The sequence below is a fragment of the Canis lupus genome, chromosome 33 (assembly GCF_048164855.1).
Source record: "Canis lupus baileyi chromosome 33, mCanLup2.hap1, whole genome shotgun sequence".
NCBI lineage: Eukaryota > Metazoa > Chordata > Mammalia > Carnivora > Canidae > Canis > Canis lupus.
In genome coordinates this window covers 5,243,693-5,257,891 of record NC_132870.1, presented here as the reverse complement: position 1 = coordinate 5,257,891, position 14,199 = coordinate 5,243,693, and the positions used below count along the sequence as shown (strand labels likewise).

The 14,199-nt window shown below is 38.5% G+C and overlaps 1 protein-coding gene across 1 annotated transcript in view; it reads right to left on the bottom strand.

The window, feature by feature from the left end:
• Window positions 1-10,417: 10,417 nt before the first annotated feature.
• Window positions 10,418-14,199, bottom strand: part of CFAP299 (cilia and flagella associated protein 299) — a 628,121-nt gene continuing 624,339 nt past the window's right edge. The window contains exon 9 of the mRNA XM_072810639.1: window positions 10,418-10,569. Within this exon, the coding sequence (XP_072666740.1) occupies window positions 10,531-10,569 (39 nt within the window). The 3' untranslated portion in view covers window positions 10,418-10,530. The remainder of the gene's footprint in view (window positions 10,570-14,199) is intronic.

The following is a 14,199-nucleotide window of genomic DNA, read 5'->3' as shown; positions in this document are numbered from 1 at the left end:
CGAGAAGCAGGCTCCTTGTAAGGAGCCCTATGCGGAACTCGATTCCAGGATTTCAGGATCACTACCTGAGCTGAATGCAGATGCTCACCCACTGAGCCACCCAGGTGTCCCAAGGGATCAGGGACTTTCCTGAGTTCAGACCCACAGAGGATAACCTCCCTTTCTTAAACTCAGTTTTGCCATAACATAAGCTAATCGTCAAAGTGATATTCCATCATATCCACAGCTTCCTCTTACACTGAAGATGGAGGCAATGATACAAATGACTGAGAGTCATTTTAGAATCATGCCTACCCTACTAATCATCTAAATACCACCACTAGATCGATTTTCCTAAAGCTTAGTTCAGTAGTATTTTAAGCTTTCTCAAAAAGCAGTAAGTAGTTGCTCATTACCAAATGAATTTGAACAAAACAAAACCTCAGTTTGGTGTTCATAGCCTTCCATAATCTGTCCTTGACCCAATTTTCTTGAGTACCTGTCTTCTTTCCCACATATCCTATATGTTCCAGCCATACTAGATGGTCCTTTTCTGCTTTCCTCTCTTGTTGTTTTCATATGCCTGGTTTGTGCTCCTCAAGACCCATCTGAAGATGCTACCTTCTCCAAGGAGTGATTCCTAATCAGTCCAAGGACTTGTGAGCTCTTACTCCTCTAAATATTCATAGCATTTAGGACCTCTTCTAGCACTTAAGAGATTCTGTATGTTGGTATTGTTTGCTCTTATTAAGAAACGGCTGCCTCTCTAATAAAACCCAGCTCCCCCAGGGTTGGCAGTAATGGGAGAACATCCACCTGGGAAGAAAGGCTGGACCTCTTGTCACACTCTCTGTCCCCAGAGATTTTCCAACTGTTGGATCCTTCTCTGGCTGATTCTGATTTTTATCATTGTGCTGCACTAAAGGATTCTGTTACTCCTCTCACTTGGGCTAAGTTTTCTCACATAGCTCATCCTTAATCGTTGATTTTTGTCACATAGCTGAGGCAAGCCTAGAACTTGTGAACAACACTTAAAGGTTGATGGAAACAAAGACAAGGAAATCAACACACAACTCCATAACCTGGCTTACACAATGTTTTTGTTCTTGATTTTCTGCTTTTTAGGTCTTTTTTCCCCCCTGGTTCTTGTTCTATCATTATTTTGCATATATATATATATATATATATATATATATATATATATATATATATATACTCCGAACATCCATTATGTAGAAGTTCTTCCAGGTGCTAGAGATGAAACTGGGAACTAAATGAATGTTTGTCTTTTTAAAGAAAAATCTAGGGTCAAGACAATAAGACCCAGAGAGGCAGAGGCAGGTGTTTTTTTTTTTTTTTTTCTCTCTCTCATTTGATCATAAATATCCATTGAGTATACATCATAAGCCATATACTATTCTAGAAGCTGGAGATATAGCCATACAAAAGACTCCCTACCCTCATGGAGTGTATATTCCAAGGGAAATGGACAGTAAACCTAAACCAAAAAAAAGTACAACAATTTCACAGGATTACCAAGTAATAGGATCAAGAATGGTGTGGATATGGGAAAGGGAATATTGGCAGGGGTGATGTTTCAGGATGGTGAGGTGGTCAAGAGAGGCCTCTCTGAGGACCCAGCATTTGAAATGAGACCTGGATGATGGCAAAGTCAGCCTTAAGAAGGTCTGGAAGAAAAATGTTTCAGACCCCAGGAAAAAATTGGAATGGAGAGCCTGCTGAGTGCTGTCCAGTGATGGAAAACAACTAGTCACTCAGAGAGTTTCACCCAAAGGCTTGGCCCTATTCTCTATCCTAAATAAGAAAATCAGACAAAGGACACCAGGGTGGCTCAGTGGTTGAGCATCTGCCTTTGGCTCTGGGTGTGATCACAGGGTCCTGGGATTGAGTCCTGCATATGGCTCCCGCAGGGAGCCTGCTTCTCTCTCTGCCTATGTCTCCGCCTCTCTCTCTGTGTCTCTCATGAATAAATAAATAAAATCTTAAAGAAAAGAAAATTGGACATGAATCTAAGGCACAGATTTGGGATTAGGAAGAGGTGGAAATAACATTATATCGATCTTACTTCTTATTGGATGCAAGAACCTTGAAGGCAGAGACAATCATTCATCTCTTACTCCCATTGCCTTCCCCTAATATCGCTATACCTTGTTATGTGTTTAACCAGTATTTATGGAGCTGAGTCCAACTGAATAGTGACAAGCTAAGAGGTGTTATGTCAAATATCTCCCACCAGCAAATTTGTTGTCCTATATAAATATACAGAATACAAAATATTTGTCTTCCTATTTAGTTTTAGCCTTTGATTATTCTTTTTTCTGCATTAATTTTAACCATTTTTCAACTATGACATTTCTTAAAACTTTAAAGATGTTAAAATTAAAGATGATTAAACAAATATAGTAAGGAATAAGAATTAGTCAACTCCTTGAGGGTAGTAACTATATTTTGTGTATTTTCATGTTACCCGTAATCATAACAAACAAAACCAAAATTAGTATATTGGGATATATCTTGTCAGTCTCCCTATTTCTATGCTAGAGCATAGAAGATCTCCATGTGCTAATTGTATCTTTATAATCATATAATGTTTTGACCTTTCCTGTTTAATTAGAAAGGAATTATATTGTGAGGTGACTTTATTCCTTTTTTATGCTGTTTTATATTCTGTGTCATGATTAACATATCAGAATAACACACAAAGATTATATAATTAATTGACATGCCTAGTCCTATTTCTCCTTGTATTATTCAACTCCACCTATACTGAAAATTTTCTACTGATAATGGTGCTGTGAGAATTTACCACGACACCAACCCACAGCCACCCTAAAAAATGAATAGGATTTTACTTATAATAACTGCTGTCTTTCTCCTTGGTAGAATGTTTTCTGTCATGCTTGCATTCACAGCATGAGAAATTTTACAAGCCCACCTTGAAGGTTGTTCTTTCACTGGCTATTGGTTTAGTCTTTGTGATTTTGATAGTTGGAGTGTCTCATTTTTTTTTTTTTTTTAAAGTAGCCTCTATACCCAGTGTGGAGGCCAAAGCAGGGCTTGAAATCATGACCCTGAGATCAAGGACTAAGCTGAGATCAAGAGTCAGATGCCCTGGAATGCCTGGGTGGCTCAGTCAGTTAAGCATCTGCCTTCAGCTCAGGTCATGATCACAGAGTCCTGGGATCGAGCCCCATGTTGGGTGCTCTGCTCAGCAAGGAGTCTCTTCTGCCTCTCCCTCTGTGCTCTCTCATTCTCTCTCAAGCAAATAAATACATTTTTTTTAAAGAGCCAGACACAGCTGACTGAGCCACCCAAGTGTCCCTAAGTTGGGTTCTAAAAGCATAACACTTAAATTACTTTGTGACCAAGCAACGGTGCCATACACAATTCCATGAACACTTCCCTTCCTATTTCCATAGCATTTTCCCAGGTAATCGTGTCTCCAGGCTACCATAGCTGGCAATGCTGAAATACACGTGGCTCTCTCTCTCCTCTCTCTATCTTCTACTCTCTAGCTCAAACCCCTCTCTACCTTCTCCCATTTTCCTTTTGTCCCTCTTCCTTGCCACCAACACTTCCACTAAATACAGCCCAGGAGACAGTTGGCAATGAGACTATGGATGGAAGAGGTTACAGAGCCTCCAGTCACCTGGAGCTGAAAGGCAGTGGCAGGGGGTGATCTCATTTGTCACCTATGCAACCCAGGGACCCAATGATTGTCACGCTTGTAAGCATCTGCCTTTTCACCCTGCAGACTTCCAGGCATAGCTGCTCAGGTGGCCCACGTGAAACTTTCACAGGATCAATTAAAGTTGTTTAGGTATGGTGATGAATGCAGAAATGATAAATATCACCACTGGGAACTAATTTTATTCTTTACTTTTGCTTCAGGATTTCCAGGTGTTTTTCTGGCATTTCTTCCTTGAGGGAAGTCATTTTAAACTGCCCCTGGATATCTGCCCACAGAAAAGCAAACAGCTCTCCTTGACCACAAATGATCGCCAACAACAACTCCTCCACCCTGTTTTTCAATTTTTGAACTCTAGGGTAAATTCTTGCCTTATAAAATTAAGATCTTGATAGCTTTGGCAGGGAGCCAGGTCCTGCAAACCAATTCTTTTACTGGGCAATGAAGAGTGATTGCATAAACGCTATATAGATATTTCAGGTATCCATGTTGTCAATCGTAGTAACTATTGCTGAGCCATAAACAGAACAGGAGTGTCTGGACAGTGCTGGGCAAGCTGAGTAGAATTTGGCTGGGCAGGAATTAAGAGAGAACGGAAGTTGATGGATCCTAAGCTCTGGGAGACCAATGGTTGCTGCTTTTCCTTTTTTTTTTTTTTTTTTTTTTAAGATTTTTTAAAAATTTATTTGTGAGAGACACACAGAAAGAGAGAGGCAGAGACACAGGCAGAGGGAGAAGCAGGCTCCATGCAGGGAGCCTGATGTGGGACTTGATCCAGGGTCTCCAGGATCAGACCCTGAGCTGAAGGCAGTGCTAAACCACTGAACCACCTGGGCTGCCCTGCTTTTCCATTTTTGTAATTCCCACATTTATACTAAATGTGCAACACATTTTTACTGAAGTACATATTTTGGAGGAAGTGTAACCAATTAAAAAGGGATTTATGATGATCTTTATAGCTAAGTCAGTATACATTTTTGAATTTTAAGGAATTGATGAGGAATAGCCTCAATAATCTGTTGCTGTCCTGTGGCAGTTGTTCTTGCTTACAAAGACTCTCATGCAAATTTCCTCCTAATATGACACACAACCAAGCCAAAGTGTTTATTCTCCCCAGATTAGCAAACTTCGGATTTTAATGTTTTCATAAAGCCTTCTTAGATGAGTCAAGGCCATTATTATTTGGTACATAAACATATGGGAAGTTAACTGACCATATAAAATGGGCATCTGTGTACATGTGCATCTGTATTTAAGATGCAGTTTCTTAAGGTTAAGAATCATGCATAGCAACTGGGATAACATTTTGCCAACAGTAGGTATTCTTTAAATGTCCTTTAGAAGAGCAGCTGAAAGAAGAGTACGTAGGCAGAATCAGTGACATCCTCATGCTGTCACCAGGATGGCAGAAAGATGAAAAGAGAGGCTTCCTTTTTTTATTTATTTGTTTTTAACTTGGGCATAGTCTATTACATCTATGCAGCCTCCACAGAGCTGTACAGAGGAACTTCAAGTTGATAGAAATTTGTTTCCTTTTTATATATTGAAAAACACTACTACTTCCTTTCAGTGGTGTGAAAATTGGGAGGGGAAAAATGTTCAGTATTTTTCTCTGTGCATTCAGCCCTTATACATAATGTGTGGTTGCCTCCTCCAGAGCTTTGAAGTGATGCATGTCATAGAAGATATGCAAGTGATCATATAGCAAACCGCATGTCCTAAGTTCCTAGTTCCTACTTTCCTCTGGAATCATGTGTAATAGCCTGGCTATGTGAAATTACAGAGAATTGGATACAAGTCCTAACAAAGGGCAATGGCAACCAGGCATTTTCCGGTGGTTTCAAATTGTTCTGTTCTCTCCTTTCCAGGTAGGAAGAGATCTTTAATGTTGTTGAATTTGGAAATGCTGTGGAAAATGTCACGCTAGATGAAAGAGATCCCACCTGGTGGCAGTGTTTGGATTGTATTCCTAGCACACTTCAAGAGACGATACACTTGCTAACAATATTTGGCCACAAAGAATGTGATTACAAAATACACAGATGGGACCAGGTGGGTCCGGTGGGTCCTGATGTCGGGTAGTTCTGGGCACAAAGAGGACTTTGGTTCCCACTCCCGTCCTTAAGACAAAGCAAAACCTCAGTGCACTGGATGATGTAGTAGGGGAAGGAGAGTACTCTCCGGGCCGCAGAGTACAAGGGTGAATGACTCCTGGGGTAGTACACTTCGTGAGCTCTGAGAAGAGAACAGACTCTCCAGCAGCAAGTCAAAGAGCTCCTTTCTTGGGTTCTTGAAATTCAGCCAGCTTTCAAGAGCCCCCTAATAAAAGGTAGATGTTCCTGGGAAGGCTAACACTTTGAGCATTATCAACTGGTGTCATTTGATACCTTGGGGGAGATGTTGTAAATCAGGAGAAGTTGGTAGAGAAAGAAAGAGGAAGAGGAACCAGTACTTGGGATGAAGTATGACTTCCCTCATTCCTTTGTTGAGAGCATCAGCCCTGCTTTAGTCTGCAGAACAAGTGGACTTCCGTCTTACCTCAGTGGCCTTGGGCCAGTCATTCAGCCAAGCTAGTTTCTGGTTTAACTGTTAATTGGAGAGGGTGATTATTCTTTATCTCATGAAGGGTGTTGGGAGAATTTATGGTCTATAAAACATTTGAGATTTTCAGTGTGAGGCAGTTCCTAAGTACAAAGTGTTATTATTGGTTTTATTATAGGATTATAAAGGAGATCCAAGTAGCATCTTATAGTAATATTCTGGGGAAGTACTTATCTCTACTTCTGCAGAGAGGTGGACTTTTTCGTATCTATTTACCAGGTCATGGTAGAAGTCCTGCTAAATATTGATGAGTATAGATGGAGTCCTGATCTAGGGGAGATGTTATTGACATATATTACCCAACACAGGTGTTTAATGGTTTTTCTTATCAGAGTAATAATAGCCGAATGTGTAACTAAGCCCTGCACAAAGTCAGTCTTGATAGGAGTTTTTAAAAATCCTGTGAAAAAGTGGGAAGGCCACAGTCATACTGTTATCTTTCTGTGCAATGGCAGACTGCACTCATATTCATGCCTGTTTAGAACAATCACTTGTTTACATTCCCTATCTTTTTCCACACACAGAAATAGGACAAGAATAGCCAAGGATGATATCTTCATGCTCCAGGAATCTATTGAGACTATCTAGGGCCTAACATATCTAACATTTGAACACCTCAGTCCAGAATTCAAGGGCCTCTATCTTTCATCAGCTTCTTCTCTGCTTACATTTTTCCATAAACTCAATACATCTGACCATTTTGCTATTATTGGCCTGCCCTCTGTGTAAACTCTATGTGTGTAAGGACAGTTACGGCCTCAGAACCATAAAAAGCACCTGGTCATAGTAGCTGCTTGTCAAAGAGTTGTTGAATGCATGAATAAATGATTTAAATCCTGAAACACTTTTCCTCAGTCTCTCTCATAATCTGTGTTCCTTGAATTGTAAAAGTCTAGGTCAAAACTTAATTCCTTCAGGCAACCTTTTAATTCAATGTGATATGTCATTGGGCATACACTACATGCTTAACACTATGACCTCCTTAACTGAGTCCACCTGATTGTATTTGTCCTTCTATTTATACTCCATACTTATGTTTGAATTTAAATCTCCTGAGTTGCTATTTTATAAAAGTGAATGTTCATGGTTTACTATATCTTTTGTATGTAAGAGAATGGGCCTAGGTGTTAGAGCCATGCCTTGGTCTTATGCCTATCTAATTGGGGTTTTGGGGTAATATACTGATCCCACCCCGCCAAGTCTTAATTCCTCTGTATATTAACCATACACACATTTATATATAATATTATAAAATATTTGAAGGATTGAATTAATCAAACTATTCTCTCAAATCTCTAAGCTTCCAAGGAAGCTTGGTAGTGAAAGAGAGTTGCTAAGTGATTTCAGCAAAGATTAGTACATGGAGGACACAGTATTATAGGGTAGTAACATGGTTAGGAGAGGATCTTTGCAAAGTTTATCTTGTGGTCCTGAATGGAAACCTAAAAAAAAAGTCTGAATTTTTTTCTTTCTGTTTTAATTCTTGTCTTGTGTACTCTTATAAAACCTACTAAACTTAGCATAGTGTTTTCAACACATATACATGTCATAATGGCATGTATTCAGGACTTTATTCTTTCTCATTGCCAAATAAGATTCCTTAAATTGATATACCACATTTTATTTATCCAGTCACCTGCTGATGGACATTTGGGTCGTTTCTATTATTGTGAAATGGAACTGCCATGAACATTTATGTACAAATTTTACCTTGTGTTGTATGATTCCATTAATACGAAATATCTAGAATAAGCATATCCATAGAGATAGAAAACAGATTCATGGTTGCCAGGAGCTGGGAAGAGTGACTGCTTAACAAGCATGAGATTCTGTTTAGGGTGATGCAAAGACTCCACAAGTAGATGGTAATGATGTTTGCACATTGGTATGTTGCTTTAAACTGGTTTAAATAGTAAATTTTATGTTATGTGAACTTTATCATGCACAAACACAACCTAGGGCAGTACAAAGTTAACATAGTTTGACCTGTTATTGGCTGGATAACTTGTGCCAAGATAATTGGAAGGATCCTGCAAATCTGTATGGCACTAATATTTCCTTTCACCATGCCACTTGCTACAGGGTAGAGATACTTTAATGCAGGGTGACCAACTTGTCCTAGTTGGCTCAAGTCTATCCTGACTTTAAAACTGAAATGTCCACATCCCATACAATTTCTCTGTCCTGAGCAAAGTAGGATAGTTGGTCACTGGATTAGTCAAAGTTCTCTGGAAAAACAGAACCAATAGGACACACACACAGATCTATCTGTCTCTATCTATCTACCTATCTATTATCCATCTATTTATCAAGAGATTTCACTTCAGGATTTGGTTCACATGACTGTAGATAGATGGAAATTCAGGGAAGAGTTGGTGTTGTAGTCTTGAATCTCCAGTCCTTGGAATAGGTCTGGCAGGCTGGGAACTCAGGCAGGATTTCTATGAAGTCTCCAGGCAGAATTCCTTTTTCCTCCGGAAATCTCAGCCTTTGTTCTTAAAACCTTCAACTGATTGGATGAGACCTGCACATGGAGAATAATCTGGTCTACTTATAGTCAACTCATTGTAACTGTTAATCATATCTACAAAAACTATTAATAATAATCACAAATATCTTCCTAGCAACATTTGGATTGGTGCTCAATGAAACAGTTAGGTACCCTAGCCTTGCCAAGTTGACATAAAATGAATCATCACAAGCACCTCACTTTATTTATTTATTTTTTTTAATTTTTTTAATGTTTTATTTTTTTTTTAATTTTTATTTATTTATGATAGTTACAGAGAGAGAGAGAGGGAGGCAGAGACACAGGCAGAGGGAGAAGCAGGCTCCATGCACCGGGAGCCCGATGTGGGATTCGATCCCGGGTCTCCAGGATCGCGCCCTAGGCCAAAGGCAGGCGCCAAACCGCTGCGCCACCCAGGGATCCCAGCACCTCACTTTAAATGCCTCTTGAAGACTTCTATGTCTACAACATTATAGTCTTGAGGAAGCGATGGAGATATTTCAAAAAGAAATCAAGGAAAAATAGGGATATTGTTGGTATGTTTTTCAGGTCACAAAATATGAAGATGAGCTATTCTTTATCTAATTGACATAGCATTATGACTAATACATCAGAGTCCTGACATAGCTGTATTTGCAATTAGAGAATTTCTAATTCATCTGAAATTGTATATAAAAGCACAAAGCAGATGAAAGAGGGTTGCATTTTGTGCTGTGGTGTATGTAATCACTGTTAAATAATTATTCTTCAAATACAGATCCTGTAATGATGGACCCAAGAGGCACTGGGAGAAGGCATTAGAAACAAGCTGGCTGGAGTCAAAGTTGAGTTCAAATCTGAATTTCTCTACTAAACTTAGCAGTAAGCTTACACTTAGCTTAAACCTCTATGAGCCTCAGTTTACTCATCTCTAAAATGTGTTTTAACCTTTGTCATAGGTTGTGAGATGGACTATATAAATACCATGTTCCTGGTTCAGTGTACAACTCAGTTGGCATTCAATATATGGTGGCTACAGAGAAAGTAATAGAGCCTAAGAAGTTAATAGTTACTGAGCACTTCACAGCTAAGAACTGTACTAGTCACTCTAATCCCCACAGCCACTCAATTAATGGCACTTGTTATTGTCCCCACTTCATCAGGTAGATAATCAGGCTTGGTGGGGGTGGGGTGGGGTGAGGTGGTATTGAGATTCCAAGGGCAGACAACTAGTAAATGGAAGAAGTAGGATTTGAACCCAGCCACTATGTTCCGAATCCTTCCAGTACACTGACTATATGGAAATTTAGTTGAGGTTAAAGTTTCAAGATGAGGCTAATTTTGAACAATTATTGTGCCAGTTATTCCCCAACTGGATGAGCTTGGACAAATTATTTAAGTTCTCTAGGTCTCTATTTCCCTATTAGGATGAACAGACTTTATAATCAATCTTCTTTATTTGCAGATTCTGTATGTGCAAATTCACCTACTCATTAGTATTTATTTGTATCCTCAAAATCAATATTTGGCACCTTTGCAATCATTCATGGACATGTGCAGAATGGTGAAAAATGTGAGCTTTCCAATGTACACATTTCCTGTTAAAGTTGGATAAGGTGATGTTCTTATTTCAGTTCTCATAGTATAAACAGGTGTCCTTTTCACAGTCTACTGGATGCCATGTTTTTTTCACATTTATGTGTTTTTTTTTTGTTGGTGACTTTCCCTCCACGATAGCCCCCAAGCATGGTGCTCAAGTGCTGTTCTTGATGCATAAGAAGGCTTGATGTGCCTAATGGAGAAAACACATGAGTTATATAAACTTTATCACACATGAGTTATGCTTGAATGTTGGCCATGAGTTCAGCATTAGTAAATGAACAACATATAATAGATAAGGTGTCTTTAAGCAGAAACACACATAAAGCAAAGCTATGTGTTCACTGGTTATGGAAAATAACTATGATCAGAGATTTGCAGGAACCTAACTCCATATTTCTTTAACCCGGAACATTATAGAACATTGGTTCTATATCCTCCAATACAGTGTTTATGGTGACTTTATAAAAGGTGACTATTATGAATAACAAAGAATTGACTCTATTTCTAAAGACTATTATACAGATTAAATAAGGTAATCTAATGTACTTGATACACAGAAACTCAGCAAATTGTAGATTTTTTTTCTCTTTCAAGATACTGTATCACTTCATTGTATTTTAAAGATCATTTAATGCAAGTCTTACTATGTTGTTCCCATATATCACTTCTAAAAGGTACCTTTAAAAATATATATTATAAGTGAATACATGAAATAGGTGAAGGATATTAAGAGGTACAAAATTCCAGTTATAAGTAAGTCATGGGGATGAAAAACATAGCAAAGGGAATTTGGTCAATAATAGTATAATAACTTTATATGGTGACAGAAGGTAGCTATACTTACTGTGGTATAACATAATTATGGAATTGTCAAATCACTATGCTGAACACATGAAACTATTTTATTTTTTTTAAGATTTTATTTATTTATTCATGAGAGACAGAGACACAGGCAGAGGGAGAAGCAGGCTCTACGCAGGGAGCCCGATGTGGGACTTGATCCCGGGACTCCAAGATCACGCCCTGGGCCAAAGGCAGGTGCTAAACCACTGAGTCACCAGGGATAACCACATGAAACTATTTTATGTCTACTATACTTCAATAACAAATAAAAATTAAAACAAAAAATGCATGTTATAAACTATATCTCAAAGAAAGAATAGGACATATTTTTGGAATGTTAATGTTGGTGGATATATGGCAAAAACTGTTTCCTAGTAGGGCTACTATGAATCCTCATGTATCAATGAATACAGTTATGGAACAGGATCAAGTAATTACCATTTCAAAAACCAAACTCTAATTATCCTGATTCTTACAATCATAGGAGCAAAACATTGATTGATTTAGAAGCATCTAAAAAATTAAGAGGCTTCTAAATACTCATACAATTCACAGAATCCTTTACTTGTTTTTTTTTTTTATTTTTTAAGTGATTAGGTCTTTTCAGTAGAATAACTACAACAAAAAAGAATAAAACACACTAAAAAACCTGTAAGAACTCATATATTTTGTGAAAATATTGAATTAGTAAGTCACTATTTTAACACATCCTTTATGTTACTCAGATACTATGAGAATGTGAATCTTGTTCACCTATTTTTAAGGCTTTCATAAAATTTCTTAATTTCTCTCAAGGAGCATAGTTTCTTCACATCCTTTTACCCCTTCTCAAAAGAATGTGTCTATTCTCTGGGACAAAATACTTTAAGACTTCTAAGATTCCTTTCAAAATACAACATTTAAATGCCAATCCAGTGGGGTTTAGTTTGCTGATGACTAGTCAGTTCTTTCTTCCAAGAAAGTCATCCTTGGCAGGGTACAGGTGGCAAACTCCTGCTCAGCCCTTACTTCCTTCATGAAGTCTCTCCACAGCCAAGAGGAGCCTGCAGTCTTCTCCGGTCCCACTCCCAACAAACTGTGCTGTCTTGTGTTTCCCTGTTGAGTACCTTGTTTACTGCTCCAGCATTCCACACAGTGAACAGTGCTTAGTACAAAAAGGATGTTGAATAAATAGTAGTCATATATGGAGGCACTTTGAGTCTAAAGGAGACAAGCAGGTATGAATTTAGTCCCAGCTCTGCTTCCCTGCCAAACTGTAGCATATTCAAGTTTCCTGAATATTTTGCCTTTGTATATTAAGCTGTCCTGATATAGCAAGGGTGCATGATTGACTGAGTGCATCTAAGTCCACGAATATATCTAGTTGTTTATTCATTTGTTTTTAGTTGTTGTTTTTATTAATATTCCAGCATGGCTAAAGTGAGGAAAAGCTGAAAGAATGGGAGTTTGCTTATTTGATTTCCCTCTATTTCTTCCAGGCCCCTTCCTAGGGCCCCTAGGGGCCCTAGGGGGGCCTCCCAGGTTTTTTTCTCCTTCCACCATTCAGTGAGCAAAAAAGTTGAGTGGGAAAGCTCTCCATTAAGTATTTCATAAGCTCAGCTTTTTCTGTCTCTTCTCTATCGCATCTCTAGTGATTCTGCTATTCTGCTCTGTATGTGGGTGCCCTAAGGCTATTTTATTTCTAGGTCAATTTTTACTTAATAGTAAAAGGGGAAGGAATAGCTGGGCCCTACCTTACCGGGTACAATATCATTTCATAGGATGAAGGCAGAATAGATCAGCTTTATCATATTTGCTTCTACTGGGAAGAGTCTTCCAATCCTCACTAGTTGACTACTCTACCCGTTAAATCTAGTGAATTCTTCCTTGGATTTGACAAAGGCTGGGCTCAGCTGTGACTTTTTAATCAGCTCTCGTGGGATGTCCACTCTGGCCTTTTCTACTTCTTTCTGACCTTTTTTCCCCTCCCTGCCCCTTCTCCTTTCTTCCTGTCCTCTCTTCAGGTTTGTGCTCTTGCCCAACATCTGCCCTTGGCCCATGGGGCAATTTCCAGCCCTGGGTATTGTCTTTTTTTTTTTTTTTTTTTTTTAACAGCATGTCCCTCAGGGCAATAAACAGACATTTGCATTTCTTTTTTTTTCACATTTGCATTTCAATAACAACTCCTGGCTATGTTTAGAAAGCACCACCCACAAATAATTAATATTTTAACACAAGAAACTCTTTGTTTCCCCTTTCTGAACAGTCTTCCCTCTGCATTCAGAAAGTGGAGGGAAGGAGGCTACATTTCTCACATATTGCTTGATAGGACTACAAGTGAAGCTTGAAATAGCCCTGTGTGACTAATAGTGCTTTTCACACCTTGAATTTGTGATGACTGTTCTTCAACTTACTGTTGCCAACTGCTATCTCTCACCTTTCTCCTCAGGGACCACGTCATCTTCCATATAAGCCATCCAGTGCTTGACTTACAGAGGAAAACAATGCTGACTTCCTTACCTTGCTTCACAGCTTCTGTAGACAGTCTCTCTAAACCATCACGGGGAAGGATAATTGAAGATTCTCTACCTTCCTTCCATAGGTATACTTATTTCTTCCTTTTCCATCCTACCCTTAACTTCATCCTCACACCTCTAGATATATAACGGCAGATTGAAAGGGATAGAATCTTTATAAATATACCAGTGGCTTTTTACTTTTTTCAAGGAAATGAAATAAAAATTACTTAATTGTGTATAGCATTTGTAAATTCCAGAATATTCTCATTTGAAATTTACAATAGCCCTTTGGAGTAGGAAGGAGCATTAAATTATAGTATTATTACTATATATATTTTCCTAAAGAAGGAACTGAGGTTTAGAGAGGTAGATTAATTGATTGCCATTATGCCAAAAACCAAACAAATAAAAAGCACATATAACACATTATTCTGCATTTTCTACCTTCTTGTAGTTCAGGATCAAACTCATTCATTATT